This window comes from Xiphias gladius, chromosome 9 (genome assembly GCF_016859285.1).
Source record: "Xiphias gladius isolate SHS-SW01 ecotype Sanya breed wild chromosome 9, ASM1685928v1, whole genome shotgun sequence".
NCBI lineage: Eukaryota > Metazoa > Chordata > Actinopteri > Istiophoriformes > Xiphiidae > Xiphias > Xiphias gladius.
Genome location: NC_053408.1, coordinates 21,375,978 through 21,396,036, shown reverse-complemented (window position 1 = coordinate 21,396,036; position 20,059 = coordinate 21,375,978). Strand labels below are relative to the sequence as shown.

At 38.6% G+C, this 20,059-nt stretch overlaps 1 protein-coding gene across 1 annotated transcript; it reads left to right on the top strand.

Annotated features, from left to right (window-relative positions):
- Nucleotides 1-306: 306 nt before the first annotated feature.
- On the top strand, nt 307-18,903 carry mbtd1 (mbt domain containing 1). Its single transcript, XM_040134827.1, has 17 exons — nt 307-456; nt 1,627-1,831; nt 1,977-2,110; nt 2,200-2,314; nt 2,406-2,488; nt 2,577-2,694; nt 4,497-4,631; nt 4,733-4,821; nt 5,090-5,324; nt 7,566-7,621; nt 8,562-8,666; nt 8,821-8,968; nt 9,168-9,250; nt 10,239-10,473; nt 13,563-13,634; nt 15,004-15,159; nt 15,550-18,903. The coding sequence occupies exons 1-17, from the start codon at nt 436-438 to the stop codon at nt 15,666-15,668; spliced, it is 2,109 nt and encodes a 702-aa protein (XP_039990761.1). The 5' UTR covers nt 307-435; the 3' UTR covers nt 15,669-18,903.
- Nucleotides 18,904-20,059: the final 1,156 nt, after the last annotated feature.

Below are 20,059 nucleotides of genomic sequence, written 5' to 3'. Positions count from 1 at the left end.
TAGTATGCATTTTAGTAAGCTGTACACTATGCTCAGACAGGGGCCTGGAGTGTCAAACAAGTAGTTATACAATGAATAATGCGTCTGGTTATATTGTTGTTGGTGTGACACAGGAAGCGACGTGGAGAAGTTTTATGTTATTCTGTTCTTTTCTATTTTATACTGACAACATAAGAGGCCATTCATTAATTTCCACTGCGGAGTCCACTGTTTTGTTTCTGTATCGGTGGATGACCTCCATTCCGGATTGACCAATCGGATTAAAGTAGGTTACGATCGCACATGCGCAGAAGCAGCAGAGTAATTTGTTGATACCCTGCTTGGTAGTATTCATTTAGACGTTGCTATTTCAAAGCCCAAATTTATCCCCAGCGTAGGGGTTTTAATTTGCATTGGCAGCACAGTTAACCTGAACGTTATCTATATGAAGGGCTGATGGAAGACACAAGGGATTTGGTAAGTGAATCTGAATCATATTAGGGCCACGAGCCTCCGATTACATAGGATTTGCTTAGGCTAGCGCTCCTCCTTTGTTGTTATCTGTTTATCGTAGCTAGCTACTGGTTCAGTTAGCGTTAAATATTAGAAAGCACTCCAAAAAATGATAGAACTAAAATTATCCCAAACTTATTTTAACTGTATATGTGTAGATGTAAGTTTGCAACGCAAATGAAAAGTGTGATGTTCTTTCGTGAATAAAAACTAGAAAACAGGTTTCCGCTAGCTAGCTGTGCTAACGCTAGTTAGCATTAGGAGCTATTTCTAATAAGGCCGCCCCGTATTTTAGCTTGTATATTAGCTAGGTTTTCTATTTTGTCCATCTTAAATTTGGAGTAAAATGTTTTTACTGGCTGGTACATTGTTTTTTTTTCATTCACCATTCTTGCTGGCTAAACTGTTAATGTTAGCGTAGCCAGTTAGGATGTCACCTGTGATGTCCAAAGGAGGAAGTAAACAGGCTGTGACAACAGTAAATATTTCAACACTGTTCCGTATTATGTACACCTGACGAGTAAGACCCATTGAATCTTCAGATTTTCAGGGCAGTAGTTATATTTAGATTTGGCTTTTCTTAACATATTATTATAGTAATTTCTAATTGGCTTCCACAGCCAACATCCCGGGTCAGATTCCAAAGCAGATGAAAATTTAAAGAGACTGCAATATATTATCTAGGTACAAACTGGGAATGTGCAATACTACTAGAACTGTACACTTAAAAAAACACAAAAACAAAACGATATTCTAAGACTATTTCAAAGTATTCTCCAGATGAAACGATAACTCAATTGATGAACTGAAAATTAATTGTCAACAATTTTGATAATAGATTAATAGTTGTCACTGATCCGTGCTTCTTTAGTGCAAATATATATGCTGTTTATTTTATGTCTTCTGTGATAGTAAACTGAACATCTATGGGCTCTGAACACCAAACATTTAAATATGTTGCATTGGATTTTGGAAAACTGATGGACTTTTTCTAGTATTTTTTTAGACCGAAAAATTAATTGATTCCTTCAGAAAATGATCATAATATTAATTGTTAAGGAAGGTAATTGTTAGTCATAGCATTAAAGTATTTCATTAATTCAGATGTCTTTTGCCATTTTCTCAACTGTGAAGGCGGAACGCACCCCACGTTCAGAGCGTAAGCGGAGAGACTCATTCGGGATGTTTGATGGCTATGACAGCTGCAGCGAGGAGTCCACCAGCAGCTCCAGTTCAGAGGACAGTGAGGATGAGGTGGTGCCCACCATCCCTGCCAGCCTGCCCATCATCAAGAACAATGGTCAAGTCTACACCTACCCTGACGGCAAAGCTGGAATGGGTCAGTGCATGGAAATATGTTTGGAATTTATAATTTGTGTCGATCTCTGGAATATAATCCTTTGTGTAAGAAAAAAGAATTTGCCAGCACGTAGTAGTCTGATGATTTTAACAGATATTGCATCTGTTTTGTGGACTCTTCACAGCAACCTGTGAGATGTGTGGGATGGTCGGAGTACGAGATGCTTTTTACTCCAAAACCAAGCGCTTCTGCAGTGTGTCGTGTTCTAGGAGTTATTCTTCAAATTCCAAAAAAGCTAGCATCCTGGCAAGACTCCAGGTAAATAAATTCTAACCCCTACTATAACACACTTATTCAAGATCAATATATAGTTACACAAATGTTGATTTCTGCTTTAATTTTGAAAGGGCAAACCACCAACAAAAAAGGCAAAAGTCTTACAGAAACAGCCTCTTATGGCAAAATTGGCAGCTTACGCCCAGTACCAAGCAAGTCAACAGAACCAGGCGAAATCAAAAGCTGGTATGTTATCCAAAAGCATAATGGTTAATGGTTTAACGGTGCTGCGACTTTTAGATATAGTCAAGCTTTACACTGTTCTTGTTTCTGTCAGTGGTCCCTGCAGAGAGCTTTGACTGGGGTCGGTATATCTTTAGCAATAACACAGTTGGAGCTCCAGTCAGCTGTTTCAAGCATGTAAGTAAAAACTAGAGCAGATTTGAACCTGACAACTAATTTGTTGCTTTCTTAACTGTATAACTTCACTGCTTCCTCTGTGCTTCAGGCCCCCATGGGGACATGCTGGGGAGACATAGAAGAAGGTGTTAGGATTGAAGTGCTCAACTCTGATACCAACCTCTCCACTAAGGTGTACTGGATAGCTGAAATCATTAAGCTAGCAGGTAAGACTATTTCTTTAATTAGTTAAAGGACAAATCCACCCTAAAATTCAAATGTCAGAAACTGTTACTTTTCTGTGTTCTTTTGTTTTTAATGTTTGTTTTTTTTGTTTTTTGTTTTTTTTAATTAATTAATTTATTTGTTTATTCCTATGAATATTTTGAGTGGAGTAGTTGATATGGTTGAAATTATATACTCATAAACCAAAAAAAATCCCACTGAGGATCTGTATTCCGCTGTAAAGTGTTATAAGAGGTTAAACTCCATTATCTAAAACAAATCCTGCAGTGACTAATTCTGTTCTGTTCATGGGATCATTAAAGAGCAGGTTCAAAGTTTTCCAGGTTTATCTTAAACCAATATCCTGCACATGTTGTTTGTGTTTACATTGAAAACAATGGAGAGGGCGGCAACCGCAACCTCGCTGACTGAAAGCACCTTTATGGGCTGTTAACACTTATTGATTCAAAAAGCTGGGATAGTGACAGCTGCTATTCATTGTGAATGAGAGATGGCTGTGAAGCCGTACACAGATTCATAAAACGCACCCAGCTACAACTTTATGCAAATATTCTCTGATGGAGTTTGAGCGTCAGCCATGCAAGAGCCAACCGCGATCATTTTAAAACCAGCGGAAATTGAAGCACGGAGTTATTTAGAAGAAATTTATAACAATATGGAGGAAAAACTGTTTGTCTCAGTCTCCATCTTCTGAATTCTCTGTGATTTGTCTTCAACAAGTTACCGGGACATTTAAAAAAAAAAAAGAACAATGTGTAGAAACAAATTGCTGCTGTTGTTGGTGTGTCTGCCGGCTGACGCAACAGCAATATGTCTGTCCAGCTGGAGCAGAGTGGGCAAATTATGTGCTCAACACAAAATTCTACCAGAACTATAGATTCATAAAAGGCCAGCTACTGCCAACTATTTTGTATCTGCACGTGTGAACCAGCACCGTTACGTGTTAAAGTCTAAGCTGAAGAGTTTATCCTTAAATTCTCCTATTTATGTCAAGCAATGGAGGACCTCCTTTTATCTCTTTTGAAACTGCATGGCCTGCGGTACAAATTAACAGGTTACAGCCGCTAATTAGCAGATGAACAAGACTAGGTTATCTTACAGTGAAACCGGGGCCAGTGGTAATGTAAGAAAATGTGCTCCTTGGTTCTGCAGAAAAGAAGTATCTCTTTTACTGCTGGTGTGATGGCACAGCATAGAGTGAAAGAAAATAGTGTGACCCTAGGTTTTATTAGTAAAAATCCATCATGGGCCACTGATCTACACTACCATTCATGACTTTAAGTAATGTCCATGGTGTAGAATGTGCTAAGTGGAGGGTTGTGTGAAACAGAGTCCATGTGGAATCATGTGAAGCCGCTACAGTACTGAAGTCTTGTTTTAGTTTAAGGGTCTTGATTTTATAACATTTGCCATCCTTGTTTTCTGAATGTTAACTACAAAAAAATACATTAATATTTATCTTTTTGCTGTATTTTATGCTATTGACAAACAAAATCTCCAATCCAGGTCCACTTCTTTGCTTATTCTGGACTTTTCAGCCATATTTTACCAACTTCATTAGCAGGTGTTGATGTTATGAACTGTAGATGTGTAAACTTTCCATAATTCTGAGTACTCTTGGGACTTACTGTTTACATCAGCTTAAAAGTTGAGCTTCTCATGTTCATTGACATGTCATCTACAGTTCCATTAGTTCAGGTGTGTTGTGTGTCCAGTACAAGCAATTAAATGTTTGATTAAGGAATGAACTGTCAACTCAACAGTGTCTTATAACACTCTGCAGGGTTCAAGGCTCTCCTGCGGTATGAGGGATTTGACAACGACAACAGTAAGGACTTCTGGTGTAATCTCTGTATCCCTGAGGTGCACCCAGTGGGATGGTGTGCTTCTAGTGGCAAACCCCTTGTACCTCCAAAAAGTGAGCCTGGTGCCAAAGTTTCACAGTCTTGTTCTTGAATGCCTGTGTTCTTGGATAGTTTGTAGTAACTGTTGCGGTTATGTTTGTAATCTCTTTTACAGGCATACAGCATAAGTACTCTAACTGGAAAGCCTTTCTTGTGAAACGCCTCACTGGAGCTAAAACACTGCCACCTGACTTTAATGCCAAGGTGAGACACACTAATGCCTAATAATTTGAATGATACTATTTTTGATGGCCAGTGCCTATTTCTTTAAATGAAAGCAAGCCCCTTAAAAAGGTTTTAATTAATTAAACCTCTCCAAATTTGATATTGTTTTAAGAAGTTATTTGACAAAAGTACTTAACTCTAAAATTTTATTTTTGTTGGACGTGAAACTCCTATCAAAAGCAAAGTGACTATGTACAACAATTACTGGTTTTTCCTTTGTTAAATCTATATATAATATTCACTGTAGGTACATGAGAACATGCAGTTCCCCTTTAAGAAACTGATGCGGGTAGAGGTGGTGGATAAGAACTACCTGTGCCGGACACGGGTGGCACTGGTGGAGCAGGTGATTGGAGGTCGCCTCAGGCTGGTTTATGAGGAGAGCCAGGACGGGTCGGATGACTTCTGGTGCCACATGTACAGCCCTCTCATCCATAATATAGGCTGGTCTCGAAGCATTGGACACCGCTTCAAAAGAACTGGTGGGTTTGGAAAATTCCAGTAACCCTTTAGATTAAGTGGTGCGGGTAAAGCTTCATAAGAAAGATTTAAAGTTTTGAATATTACAGTCCAGACCGTAAGTACTTGGACATTTACTTTTTTTTTTTTTTTTTTTTTGGGTCCTTCAGGTTCTGTGCTTCAGCACGTCTAATCTGAAATAAAATAACGAATACTACATTAAAGTGCCATGTCCCAGCTTTAATTTGCGTAGGTTTAAATCAGTATAGTAATAGATGTGTGGGAGCTACGGCCTTTTTAACACACAGCGCTCAAAGTTTAGGGGTTCAGAAGTAATTGGAAAAATACATGAAATCAATCAAAATCATCATATTTAAAGGGGCAATATGTGATTATATTAGTTTGAAACATTTTAAATGAACTAAGATTATCAACAGAATGTGGAAAAATAACAGTTTTGACATCTATGTATTGTGTTGCAGAGATATCGACTAAGGGTAGCATGCTAACCAGCTAGCCCTGGCCCGTCCCATCTCATAATACCACTTAATGCCTCAAGGGGCGATAGTGAGTCGGAGGATGAAGTAGTAGTAACTGCGAGTAGGCTATAAACCTGTTTTGGAGCCATTCTCTCTTGGCGACATTCCTCTACTCCTTCCTCAAGCTCAGTTATTGATGCCGCTGCTCTAGCTGCTGTCCTTCCCCCTCTGTATTGCGTTCCTCGATTTCTAATGGCTTGTCCTCGTCCAGTCTAATAATAACCAAAGAAAACGACCAAAGATTGCATTTCCTTGTTTCTTACGATATGGGTGGGCACCCCAACTTTCTGGTCATATGCTGCCCACAAAACCGCCCAACTGCATGCTGAAGGTAATGTTCTGATAAAACTAACGGAACCACATCATCTGCAAATAGCAGAGACACAATTCTGAGACCACCTAACCGGACATTCTTCTCCCCCTGACTGCGCCTTGAAATCCTGTCAATGAAGATAACAAACAGGAATGGTGAAAAGGGACAACCCTGGCGGATGCAAAAAACCCACCGAAAATGTGTTTGACTTCCTGCCGAGAATTCGGACAGATTCTCACTCTAGTTGTATGGTGAGCAAATGGCTCGTAACAATGTTGACTGTACGGGCAAACTCCCATGACCCCTCAATTAGCCCTGTAAGGGTAATGGGTTGGTCCACTGTTACACGGCCAGAATGGAGTCCGCATTGCCCCTCCTGAGTCCGGGGTTCGACGATCGGCTGGAGCCTCATTTCCAGCACCCTGACATAAGCTTTGCCCGGGATGCTGAGCAGTGCAATACCCCGATAATTCGAGCACATCCTCCGGTTGCCCTTTTAAAAAAGGGAACCACCATCCCGTTCTGCCAGTCCACAAGCACTGTCCCCTACCTCCATGTGACATTGAAAAGGTATGTCAGCATCTCTTGGCTGACATGCTCAACAATGTCCAGAACCTTCAGGACCTCAGGACCAATCTCACACATTCCTGGTGCATTGCCACCGAGGAGCTTCTTAAATACCTCAGACACCTCTGCCAGAGATATGAGTGAGGACTCCCCCAAGTCTTCAGTGGTCATGTTAGTTGGGTCAGAAGTTCCTCGGAGTGTTCCTTCCACCACCCAAATATATCCCCAGTTGAAGTCAGCAGTTCTCCTCCCCTGCTGAAAAAAGCCTGGGCCAAGACCTGCTTTCCCTTTCTGAGATGTTGGATGGTTTGCCAGAATTTCCTTGAAGTCAACCAAGAGTCCTTCTTCATTGCCTCCCTGAACTCCTACCACAGACAGGGGCCTCCGCCAGACATTGCCAATCCCTGGCATCACAAATGACAGCAGTGTCATTTTTAAATAGTCCTGTAGGTAACTTCTTCATTGCAAGTGCAACATGCAGATATCAAGTTAATCATAAAACATTAAATTCATCATTGATTGTGGTGATAAGATATGGTATACATAACTTTATGAAATGCTGCTGTATCTGTAAATGAAAGTGAATTTATGCTCTGAGTGAATCAAATCATTAATTTCTTTTCTTAATCAATAAATGTACCCTGAAGCCCAGCTCATCCTCAGCTCCATCTGTCAGTAGTTTTATCCTTCCTTTGAAATAATTTAATGCTCCTGGAACTCTTTTTTATTATTTTTTTATTTTTTTTTAATTTTATTTATTTATTTTTATTTTTATTTTTTTTGTGTATATTGCTAAAACATGTCAGGCACGATGAGTAACTTTGATCTGTCAATATATTTTTCAGATATTACAAAGAAAATTGAGGGGAAAGTTGATGCTCCTGCTCAGCTCTTCCAGAAGGTAATACAAAATATAACATTTCTATTTTTAGTGTCCAAAATGCCTTTCTCAAAGAGTCCTACAGCTGTTGTTTGAGTTGATGTGGCAGTGTTTTATTACCACACATTGTAGACTGGTATTCAGCAGATACTGCTTGTTGCTTTTCTTTCTCAGGTACATGTAAGGCTTAGAGGTATGGAGGCAAATAATAGACATAAAGATCTGAATCTTAAAAGCAACCGAATTTCTTTTATTGTGAAATTTTAATCTGTACCGAATTGTTAATGTTGAAATTTAAATAGTAAATATTAAATATATACTCTGTTTATTAGATTTAGTCTTAGTCCTGAGGTCTAACATACATTATGTTTAGTCATATTTAGTCAACTTCATCTTTATTATTTTTAGTAGACTAAAACTCTACACATTTAAGTCTGGTTTTAGTCAAAGAAAGCCATAGACATTTTGGTCAAGTTTTAGTTGATGAAAACACTGACATTTTAGTCTTTTTTTTTTTTTTTTTTTTTTTTTGAGTCATCAGAAAATTAGTTTTAATCCAAGACCAAGACTAATAAGCATTTTAGTAAAACTTCAGCAAACTGCTTTTAAATAAGATTTAATTCAACTGATTTAAGCTAAATGAAAATAAGCCAGGTTGTATAATGACAGGTTGTATGATTAAGAATACAGCCCTGCAGAGAGGTTGTGCAGTCTGATTAAGTAATTTAAGCAAAACATCCAGACATTAAATAGGATAAAATAATGAAGAGTGGAAACGTGCCACAACATTGAATCAAATGCAATTTAACTCTTGCAAAATTCGTCAGTTTTTTAAGCATACAGTATGTCCACCTTATGTCATTATTATGAACTGAATTCTAACGTAATATTTTGTTGAAACCAAATGATTGCAAATAATAATCCTCGATTTGGCTTTTTTCCATCTGCATGTGTACATCAGGTGAAAGATGTGGACCAGAGTGGGGACTGGTTCAAAGATGGGATGAAGTTAGAAGCCATTGACCCCCTCAACCTCTCAGCTATATGTGTAGCCACTGTAAGAAAGGTTAGTGGGTGTCTTTACTTCACATTTATTTCAGGTGCTGCCTGTCAGGAGGAAAACTTTGTTGAATAAAAGAAAGAGAAGTTTATGTTTTTTATTTTAAATTACCTTTCACTCGGCTGCTCCAGACTAACCTCAGCAATTATCTGCTGTTCAGGTGTTGGCAGACGGGTACCTCATGATCGGGATCGACGGTTCGGAGGCAGTGGATGGATCAGACTGGTTCTGCTACCACGGCACCTCCCCTTCCATCTTTCCTGTTGGCTTCTGTGAAATCAACAACATTGAACTCACGCCCCCTAGGGGTACTACACTCATATCTTAGTTTGAGTCCTTCAAAAATGTAAATGGGCATTTGCTCTCATTTAGGGGACCTTAGAGCCTCTGAACTCTTTTAAACAACATTTACTTCCAGGCCAAGTTGTTTATTAGAAGTAGTTTGGTAGCATCTTCTTGCATATGGTTTGTTAATGTTCTTGTCTCAATGTTGACTGTGTTTCCCAGGGTACACTAAACTACAATTTAAATGGTTTGACTACCTCAGAGAAACAGGATCAATAGCTGCTCCTGTCAAGCTATTTAACAAGGTAGGCTTTATTATGGTTTCTCCACTGAATTTGTGTTTAAAGTGTCAGTCTAAAAGTTTTTAGTCCTGGTTGATTTGGCAACACCTGTAGTTACTGGTGTTAACAGCAAATGCGGTTTAATACTACAGTTCACAGAATTCTGGGAGCAGCCAAATAAAATATTGTCGTTTTAATAAGAAGTCAGGCACTATTTGGCCTTTTTCTGTCATTCTGTGAGCAAATGATTTTATGCTGCACACAGTGAAAGGAGTTGGTTATTTCGGTGTGAAGTCAGAGTGTGCAGCATGTCGTCTGCAACCCTTCATCTAACAGATCAATGTGGCTGCTCATCCTTGTTCCACTACTCCCAGCAATATTTCAGACTGATAGTTGTCTTTTTTTTTGTAAACACATTTTTGATGAACAGTAAACGGTAAGTGCTAAGCTCACTGAGAAACACGTTGCATTTCTTGGGACTATTTCATAATAAAAGTCAACGTGTGTTTCGCCAGTTAAAGGCTTTTGAATTGAAGCTGCATCAGTAGGTAATGTGCGGTTTATATTAGCAGTAACTTAATACAGCATTTTTTCCAGGAATGTCGCCACAGACAACACAGCTCGTTATACTTCAAAATAAAAATATTGCGTGGGCCATGACTCAATCACCACTGTGTGACCTCGCTCGGGGATGGATGGATGGATGGATGGATGGATGGATGGATGGATGGATGGATGGATGGATGGATGGATGGATGGATAGTTACTTAACAGACATTTATTTAAATGAAAATCTTAAAGCCCCTTTAAAATCTTAATTCCATGACTTTTAATACCTTCTGGTATTATTTTCTTAGTATTTTTCTCAAGTTATTGTTGACTGTGATTTAAAAATAATGGGATTCAGGATTTATCAGTGTTTCTCATACAGTATGTGTATTGTCATTGTATGTAAATGAGTGAAATTCTTTTTTCTTTTCCCCCACTGCCTTTGCTGCGTCACATTTTCTAGGAGGTTCCCAATCACGGTTTCCGACAAGGCATGAAGCTGGAGGCTGTTGACCTGATGGAACCACGGCTGGTGTGTGTTGCCACGGTGACGAGGATTGTGCACCGGCTACTGAGGATCCACTTTGACGGCTGGGAGGACGAGTATGACCAGTGGGTGGACTGCGAGTCACCTGACCTCTACCCTGTGGGCTGGTGTCAGCTGACAGGCTACCAGCTCCAACCTCCTGCTTCACAGAGTAAGAACATGATCCATTTCAACTCCATAGCCACTGAGACCCTATGTTTTTGGTGACTGTCTGATCCTTCCTTTAGTACCACCATGAGGCCAAAATGTTTACTTTGTAAACAAGATATCTCATCATCTAAATTACATATTGCCTCTGACGTTGGTCAGAAGAGCTGAATTTGTTCTAATCAAAAGTGCATTTCGTATAGTACTTAATTACATAAGTGCTTTTATTTTACATGTAATTTGGTCTTGTGTTAGAATGATGGTGCTTGCACACCTAACCTGTTTTGGTTTGGTTAAATGGAACTCTGGCTGGTAGAGGCTGGTAAGTCACGGTCTGCTCCCAATCGGAATCTGGTGCTGTTTGATATACCAACCGCAGTATTTTATGATAGTAGATATGTGAATTTTTAACATGAATTCAAAAGCTAAACTACTATAAAATACATCTGCTGATAATAAACTTTCAAGGAAGCAATCTTATAAGCAATCTGTAGCCTAAGGATAAGTATATGGGGCCGATCTGAGCATATTTTAATGGATCAGCATCGGCTTGAATAAAGCAGATCCAATTCCAACCCTTTTATTACTGTGCTCAGCTGGGTTTTGTCAACCTCAGACTGATAGTGTTGCAGCACTGCACGGCTTTAAGTATGAGCATTTCCCCTGTGAGAAGAGCTTGGGAAACATTTTCTGGCCCAGCAGTGTATCCTGGTTTTGAACAGGAACCTTCACTATATTGGTTAAGTAGCTCACGAAAAATAACGTATGCTGAATGGAGTAGGCCAAACCAATTATTTCAATGTGCCAGATGCATATTTAATCAACATTTCATTTATTCTGCTGCTATGTAAAGGCAAGTATTGGATCAGACTTGGTATTGCCAGATACTCAATATTAATGGACTCGGATCAGTATAGGAGCCAGAAAAACTATATCAGGATATCTCTAGTTAACACTGCTTACACCTGAGTTGTGCTTATTTACTACTCTGTGCATTTTGGCAGTTCACGGAGTCCAATTTGGGATCCCAAATTGATCTTTAGGAATGGGAATCAAGAACCAGTTCCAGTTGAGAACTGGTTCCAAATTGTCTGAACCATTGGAATTGTATGCCTCCAAGCTTATCCATTCCTCTTACTGATGCTGGCATGTTTTTCTGATAGTTGCGCTTTGCAAAATGGTAACATCAAACTGAGGTGTTACTGGAAAATTTAAACAAGGAGGAGTCATGGTGGAGTGGAAGAAACTATCCAAAGCTCAAACATGACAATAATGCCAGTTGTTTCCCATACATAGGCTCTACTTTTGCGGCCCACCCAGGTAGATAAAATCCATCGGTTTTAATGCCTTATTTCACTCTTTTCAAACTAACTAATTTTTGGCCACACACCTGTCTGAGTTGTATGCTGCAGTAATTGAGTGGGGACTAGAGGCTTCTACGTGTGCAGCCGCCTAGCTAGCGTCCACCAATAGCAAGATTGTGAGGTGTTTAGGGAACGTTGGTTAATTGTAGTGTCTACCGATGCTCTGCATGTGAGGTGTTTAGGGGACATTTGAAAATTATAGTAAATTCTCAAACTGGGGGAAATGCTGTAATGTCTCTAAAATGGTAATTTCAAGTAAGACTAGAAACACCAGCAATATGCTCGCTGGTGTTTCCACGCAACATAGGCTTAAATTCCAGGAATGCCATGTATTTGACACTATGCACAAGTGCCACTGCTCCCAAACCGAGCAGCATGTCCATTGTCAAGGGTAAATATCTTATTTTATAATGACATTAGTGCTACGCAGGCAGGCTGAGCAGATTTTTTCTTTAAGAAAACCTAAATGAAAATGACTGCTATACAAATACTCTCTTATCTCATCCATGTTAAATGATGATAGACAGACTATTGCTACAGCTAGCTCTGAAGCTAAAGCCTGTGTTCAGACTCAGAGATAATAAAACAGTGACACCAACACTGAAAACCTGTGTAGGCCTACTTTTTTTCCACACTGAAAATTGATCAGGAATTTCTTTATGTTCTCCTAAATGTACACTTAAGAACTATTAAAGTGCTAAATTATCTGCTGTCAGCTAGCAGAATTTGATTACCCACGGAGGATGCAGGATGTCGCCAAAACTGTCTAATCAATGAGTTATCTGTCAGTCTGTATAACGTCATGTTCACATCTTTTGGTTTGTTTGTAAAATGTCACTGTGAACAATAAACTGACCACAGTTAAAAGGCAACAATGTATCATTTTTTGGGTCAGATCAAATGAACCAAACTACAGGCGTGTGACTGCAATAAGTCCTCAAGCCAATTTTCCATATAAGTTGTAATTGCAAATTTACTAGGTGACATTTCCAAGCCTTGAATGAATGTTGTATGTCTTTTAACATAGAAAAAGTGTAGCACACTCAAGGTTAAATGAACAGAAATATGAAATGCATGTCATTTACTGCTTGTTTTTTAATAGCCAATAAATAAAGATGACATTTATTTAATAAAAAAAAGTATGCACACCAGTCTTGAGTTGTTGAAGAGATCCTTCTTATGTCAGACCATTCTATAAAAATGTTAATTCTTTTTATTCCCTCATTCCCAGTATAGTCATCAGACTTTCTTCCTATATATTCAGCTTTCCTTCATGCCAAGCGGGAGGCGAGCATCCCTCCACAATAGCCATTAATTAAACTACTAAGATGAATATTATTAGAGATAGATATAGTTGTTTTCCAATTTACAGCTGCTCTACATTAGTGCTGCCACTAAAAAGTTGTTGGCCAACATTCATTCATGAAGTGTAACTGATAACAGAAACACAGAATTTTATAATGACACTGACAGAGAAACTGTATTTACTATGGGCTCGTCATTTCATTGTCGATATCTGATCTGCTTTATAAGGAAAGTATCAGCGCTGATACTGATCCGGCACATCGGATCAGCATCCCTGCTTGTAGGTTGTACTGGTTTTTATACAATCCATATGCTATACTTATGATACAGTGTGTTTTCTTGGTTTGTACCTCACTCTTAAACTTCACTATACCTCACTGTCCACAACGGTTCCATTGCGTTCTGTCTTATGGTCATTTTTTAGGTAACAGAGACATGCCTCAGTCTGTGCCCAAGCAGAAAAAAAAAGCCCAGCAGTACAAAGGCCAAAAGAAAAGTGAGTAATCCTTCCTGCACTTTCAATTAGCTTCTCTCCACTCCTTCCTCCACCTTCTCCTTTTCCTGTTACTTTTATTGTCACTGGCTATGCTTGTGGTGGTAACACAGCTGCTCTGTTGTTGGTCATCTGTTCGGTGTGTCAGGAATATTTCATTGGACCTCTTGTGTCACATTGCGGGATGCTTGAAAAGATGAAAAGAGTCTCTCCCTTTTGAGTGGGATAGTTACTAACATATTTGGACATAGTAGTGTTCGAGTTTTTGTTTCATTGGCACACTTGGACTTAGTAGTGTTGGAGATTTTGTTTTAGTGTTTCAGATACGGTATTCGTGAGCGAAAGGCCTGGTGTTGCACCCCTGTTTAGGTCCAGAGTTGCCGTTCTCAAAAGCAGATGCTAATGCTAAAATCATATGCTATACACTCGAGAAGCAGTGTTATGCGGAAGTCTGTGGCAGCCAATATTAAAATTAAATAATTTAATCAAATTAATTTTCCATTTGTGTGCACATGATGTATGACAAAATCTAAATTAAAATTGCAAAAATCAATTTTGCATGTTAATGTTTGATAATGCCTAATCAAAACTGAACTCCTACGTATAACATTACCATAGTGATAATGAGAAGCATGAGAAATGGACATTTTATTTTCTGAATGGCAAACAATGTGCAACCTACACTTGAAATGGACATTTTTAATGGCCATTCTTTAAGTGGTCTTTTACATAATGATTAACAGATTTTACAAAAGAGTTCTGTAAATTACATTGCAAACTGGACTTTTACATTTGAATGCAATTTATGTATTGTTTTTTTTTTTTTTTTAAGCTTTTATCTTAAAAAAAAAACCAAAAAACTTTTTTGTGGACGGAAGGATTCTTCCATCCTTGTTTTAATTATGGCAGTGTAATGCTGAGCTGCAGACTGAAAATTATGTGTCAATTGAGGTTTTTTTAAAAAATAATTATGAATTGCATGTATCAGAATGAAAACTGGATTTTAAGATGTTTTAATTTTGTCATACATCTCTCAAATGGAAACTAAAAATTGAATGTAATTAAATGATTTAATTTAAATATTGGTAGCCACAATCTTCCATACATTACTGTAGCTTTGCTCTTGGTAGCTAACAGTGCATCTGCTTACTTGGGTCTAGCAGTCTGAGTACAGTTTACCAGGGGCTTATTCAGATGGGCATAACAAGTGTCAACAGTTTGAGGTTAAATTAAAAATTTCAATTTAAGCTCTAACCTTTTTGACTTTCCTTCCTAATACATAATCTGAACCTTGAGACAGCGCTCCAGATGAATTGAACCCCTGTGTGTAATAAGCCCCTGGTAGCTTATCTGAGTCTGGCTTGGTGTTTAGAGAGGAAGATTCCGGTTGGTCGACGGCCCTTCAGTCAGGCAGGCAGGAGGAGGAGCAGCTTCTCAGGGGACGAAGAGCAGAGTCCGCCCCCTTACCCTGCCCAGGGGCCCGCTCGGCCCCGGCCCCGAACCCACCTCCACCAAACCCACAAATCAGGTAACGTCACACTAAAAATAAAACCAGCACAGCGTTTTTAACAGGAGACAGTCCTCTGACAGGGCGCGCTGTGGAGCTGGATGCGGCTGCATGTTCTACATTAAATCAGCCTTTGTTTGTATATGTTCATTGTCCTTGTTCACACATGAATATTTCCTCATAACAGTAAAGGTCTACACTGATACTGCTGATTTAATTTTCTTTTTTTATTTGATATAACTCATTTGATTTGATTTTTTTTTAAGTAGTTCTCCTGATGCTTGTTCTGCATGTGGACTTGACATGGAAGAAAGATAAAGGGTCCTCCTGTATTTTACTCAAAGCAGATGAACACAAGTGGCTCATCTCTGTTGCTGTTCTCTCTTTTATCTGTCTCTGTCCCATCTGTAGAGTCTCTCCTGCGTATGAAAGAAGAGACAGCGGAAGTGGATGAGTTTACCTTTTCACAGGGCACCTCCGACCAGGAAAGCAACGGCTCGGGCAGCTACTACATCAGACAGGAGCCCTGAGGTCACAAGGTCAGGACAGACCAGGACAAACCGGGACAGGACACACCTGGAAAAACCTCAGCAAGGATCAGGAATGCGGAGAGTCAAACTAGCCTCGAATCACACTCATAGACTAATGCCATAGGTCTTGTATGGAGTCAGTGCAGGAGATGGTGATGAAGAGGAGAAAGGGGTCGGTTTCATGCTTCTAAAAAATCCTAAAAGGAACATCCCTCTGGAAAGTCTTCTAACCTAGTAGCTGTGTGTGCATGTAATCACCCATGCAACCTGATTAAAGGTTTGGAAAGCACCCAGGGTTGTGCCTGGGTCACAGATAGTTGGGCATTCTCTTTCGTACCACCCTTGGGTGACGCAACATCGGCTTTTACTCCTCTCTTGTCTGAAACATGCAACCAGACAAGACATATTTGGATGGAATAAAAAACAACCCTTTTTCCACAGAAATGGGGGGTCTACATACGCCCGTCCTGCCTTTGCCACAATCTGGGCCACGCACAGAGACCTGTAGAAACTGTGAGAACCATGTATTGAGCCAGGTCTTCAGTTTTGTTTTTTTTGTTTTTGGTTTGGTTGGTTTCAGGTCAGAGACACCAACTGAACAGCCTGAGGAGTTAGGAGAAGCTGGCAGAAAGAGGAGCAGAGTTGTGTATATTTTGATTATTTTCATATTGCCAGGTGGACTTCTACTTTGTTGAAAGTACTTGAAGTTTTCTGTTTTCTTTCTTTTGTAATGATGATGACTTGTTTAAGTTTGTCTTAATGTACTTATTTTGCATTTACAATTTGGTGGCTGTGTGGGTAACATAATGTGCATTGTTTCACAGAAGTGATTATATTCATATAGTATGTGAAGACCTATTCAAATAGAATTACAGAGTATAGATCAAGGATTGTGATTTGAAGAGAGATCCTAGTACAATGCTGCTCAGCATTACAGATACTGTGTTCCCTCCAATATTGACCAGATGGTTTCCACAGCTGCATTTATTTCTGATTCAAACATTGTAGAACCAAAATCTGATTCAAGGTCAGTAATATCATTCATACCAGGGCTTTTTTGCACCTCAGCTTGTAGGTTTTTATGAAAGTCCCCAAAATGATACAGATGATGTAAAACTTCAACAAGGGCTGCAACTACAATATTATCATTATCATGTTTTTTTTTTTGTTTTTTTTTTATTAATAATTTGTAATGACTACCATTGTCTTTTTTTAATTTTATTTAATAGGTAATCCTCTTGCACATTCCATTGGGCTTTCATTAAAACTGTACGGTCTGTAGATCTTAATATCCTTCAGCTACATAAAGTGGGTATTGTGGGGGAAATCTATTTTTTCTTATAACCAGTTTTATATCCATATTTTGAGCAATATCGGCATTAAAAACAAAACAAAACAAAAAAAAACTGTGACCTTTGGACAACTTTTCCGCCACAGTCCAGCTGGTAAATCTGTCTGAAGGTTACAATAGATTACATAAAGCAGCATAAGATTTATTTAGCAACGGCATATCTAATGATCTAATCTAATGTTGGGCAGCTTTGATAGCTCAATGTGGAGCTTTAGGGACCTATCACAGTAACCAGAAATTCCACAATACCACTAACTGCAGATTAGTAACTGCTCTTGCGAGAATTTAGCAGTGCTGATGAGCCCTGTTTTCTTCCCGTAATTAAAAAAGGAAAAAAAAAGAGGCCTTTGCAGAAATATGATTTTGAATATTATAGGGTCTTTGTGCTGTAATGTTAAACAGAAATGATGGAGCTGTGGAGATGAAAAGCTTTTTCCATTTAAGAAAAAAAATCACCTTGGTTTTAAAGAAATACTAAATGAGAAACAACTTTGTGACTGTAAGTGAGCAGCAGGGTATGTTGTATAAAAGAGAAACCTTACTGGTATGATAGGGTTATTCCCACTGTCCAACCCTACAATATGTACTTTGACCTTTACAGTTTGGATGTAGCTGCTGTCAGGGAGGAAACTCCCTCAGTCTGAGGCAGAGAACACAACTTACCAATGTTGGCCCCAGTTATCAGCCAAACTCTTACAGCATATTCAAATGTTGTGCAAGCTGGCGGATGCATCCCTCTCTTACTGTCAAAGGTTGCATTACAGCAGTGCTTCATATTGCTAATACAAGTGTTTCTATTGTTATTTGGACCACGTCTGCTGTATTTTTACAGGACAAATGCTCAGAGTTCTAACTGGAACTACCCATTAATATGGAGTCTGGGGTATGCCAGCAGAATAATTATAAACTTAATCAGTGTTAAATTGTAATCGATTTAATAAATTGATAAATTTTAAAAAAGCAATTACAAATAGTTTATTTAAAATTTAATTTAGAAATAAAATAAAATTAAAAAAAATAAAGCCTTAAATTTGCAAACTAACATTTATATTTCCTTATTCTGTCTATAAATTATGAATACGAATTACTTTTTAAATGGAATGTCTGAAATAATTTTTATTTAAATGAAAACCAACCCAGAGGCGCAACAGGAGCTCAAGTTGGCCGGCTGACATGTGTTAGCATAGCTCTGGCCAATTAGACTGCCCCTTTAAAATGTAATTACTCACTTAAACATAGAACAAGGAAATTGAATTGTTAATGAGCAAATGTAATGATTTTTATTTTTCTTTTAGTTTTTTGCATGGTTTAAATGTAACTTCAGTTAATCAATGTAGAGCTTTTAAAAATTTATCAGTTAATTGAATACGAGTTAACACTGAAAATATAGCACACTCAAGACTCCATAAATTCAGCATTTGTAGCATCAAACTTTTTCTATAATTGAAAATATGAGGTTGGACTCCTGTCATAGTAAGAACAGTAGTCACATCATCAAGCAATTTTGTTGTCCAAATGAGCAAAAGAATATGTTGAATATTTTATTAGGGTAATATGCAAAATATTAGTGTGTTTTTTCTTTTTTTTTTTTTTCTTAATTGCTTAGGTTGTTCTCATGTCAGAGCCATATGTATGCAAGCTAGTTTATGATTCACCTGAGCCACAGAATAACAGGTTTGTCATTAATAATGAAACATGAACAATGCACTGCTTTTCCAATATTCTTAGAGGGCAGCATTCACTTAAGACAACAGGATCTAAAAATGGCATAAATACATAGATTGTATATATGCAGTCTTGATCATAAGTATTTGGACAATTACACAATTATTGTAATTTTGCCTCTGTACACCACCACAATGGATTTGAAACAAAATCATTAAGATGTGACTGAACTGTAGACTTTCAGCTTTTATTCAAGGGGTTTATCACAAATATCGCATTAACCGTTTAGGAATTACAGCCATTTTTATGCATAGTCCCTCATTTTCAGTGGCTCAAAAGTAATTGGACGATTGACAATTGATCAGTTTCATGGCCAAGTGTGGCCTGTTCCCTTGGTATTTCATGACAAATTGAGCAGATAAAAGGAGTTGATTCCAAATGTTGTATTTGCATTTTGTAGCTGAAGGTGGCCATCATTTGGCTGAGTAAACAAAAAAACCTATTAGACAGATGCCAGAAATGTTACGAGTGACAAAATCAACAATTTGGTTCATTCTTAAAAAGAAGGAATGCACTGGCGAGATCACCGACACCAAAAGGCCTGGAAGACCACGGAAGACAACTAAAGTGGATGATCGAAGAATTAGTTCCTTGGTGAAGAAAAATACCTTCACAACATCTGGCCAAGACAAGAACACTCTACAGGAGGCAGGTGTATCATTGTCAAAGTCTACAATCAAGAGATGCCTTCAGGAATCTAAATACGGAGGGTTTACCACAAGGTGCAACCCATGGTAACACTCAAGAACAGAAAGGACAGATTAGACGTTGGCAGAAAACATCTAAAAAATAAAAAACCAAGATTAACTTGTACCAGAATGATGGGAAGAGAAGAGTATGGAGAAGTAAGGAATGGCTCATGATCAAAGCAACCACATCATCTCTCAAACATGGTGGAGCCAGTGTTATGTCATGGGCATGTATGGCTGCCCATGGAACTGGGTCACTGGTGTTTATTGATGATGTGACTGCTGATATAAGTAGCAGGATGGATTCTGAAGAGTACAGGGCTTTACTATCTGCTCAGATTCAGCCAAATGCTACAGAACTGATAGAATGGTGCTTTACAGTAAAAATGGATAATGACCCAAAACATACTGCAAAAGCAACCCAAGAGCTTCTCAAGGCAAACAAATGGAATATTCTTCAATGGCCAAGTCAGTCACCTGACCTCAACCCAACTGAAATTGCTTTTCACTTCCTGAAGACAAAACTGAGGGAAGAACGCCCCATAAACAAGCAGCAACTGATGGCAGCTGCAGTAAAGGCCTGGCAAAGCATCTCAAGGGAGGAAACTCAGTATGTCCATGGGTTC

Bases quoted from the DNA above. Each gene is read 5' to 3' on its own strand.
- mbtd1 (XM_040134827.1), top strand. From the start codon at position 436: ATGGAAGACACAAGGGATTTG. The intron at 4,632-4,732 runs GTGAGCCTGGTG...TCTCTTTTACAG, and splicing joins ACCCCTTGTACCTCCAAAAA to GCATACAGCATAAGTACTCT. The intron at 8,667-8,820 runs GTTAGTGGGTGT...TCTGCTGTTCAG, and splicing joins GTGTAGCCACTGTAAGAAAG to GTGTTGGCAGACGGGTACCT.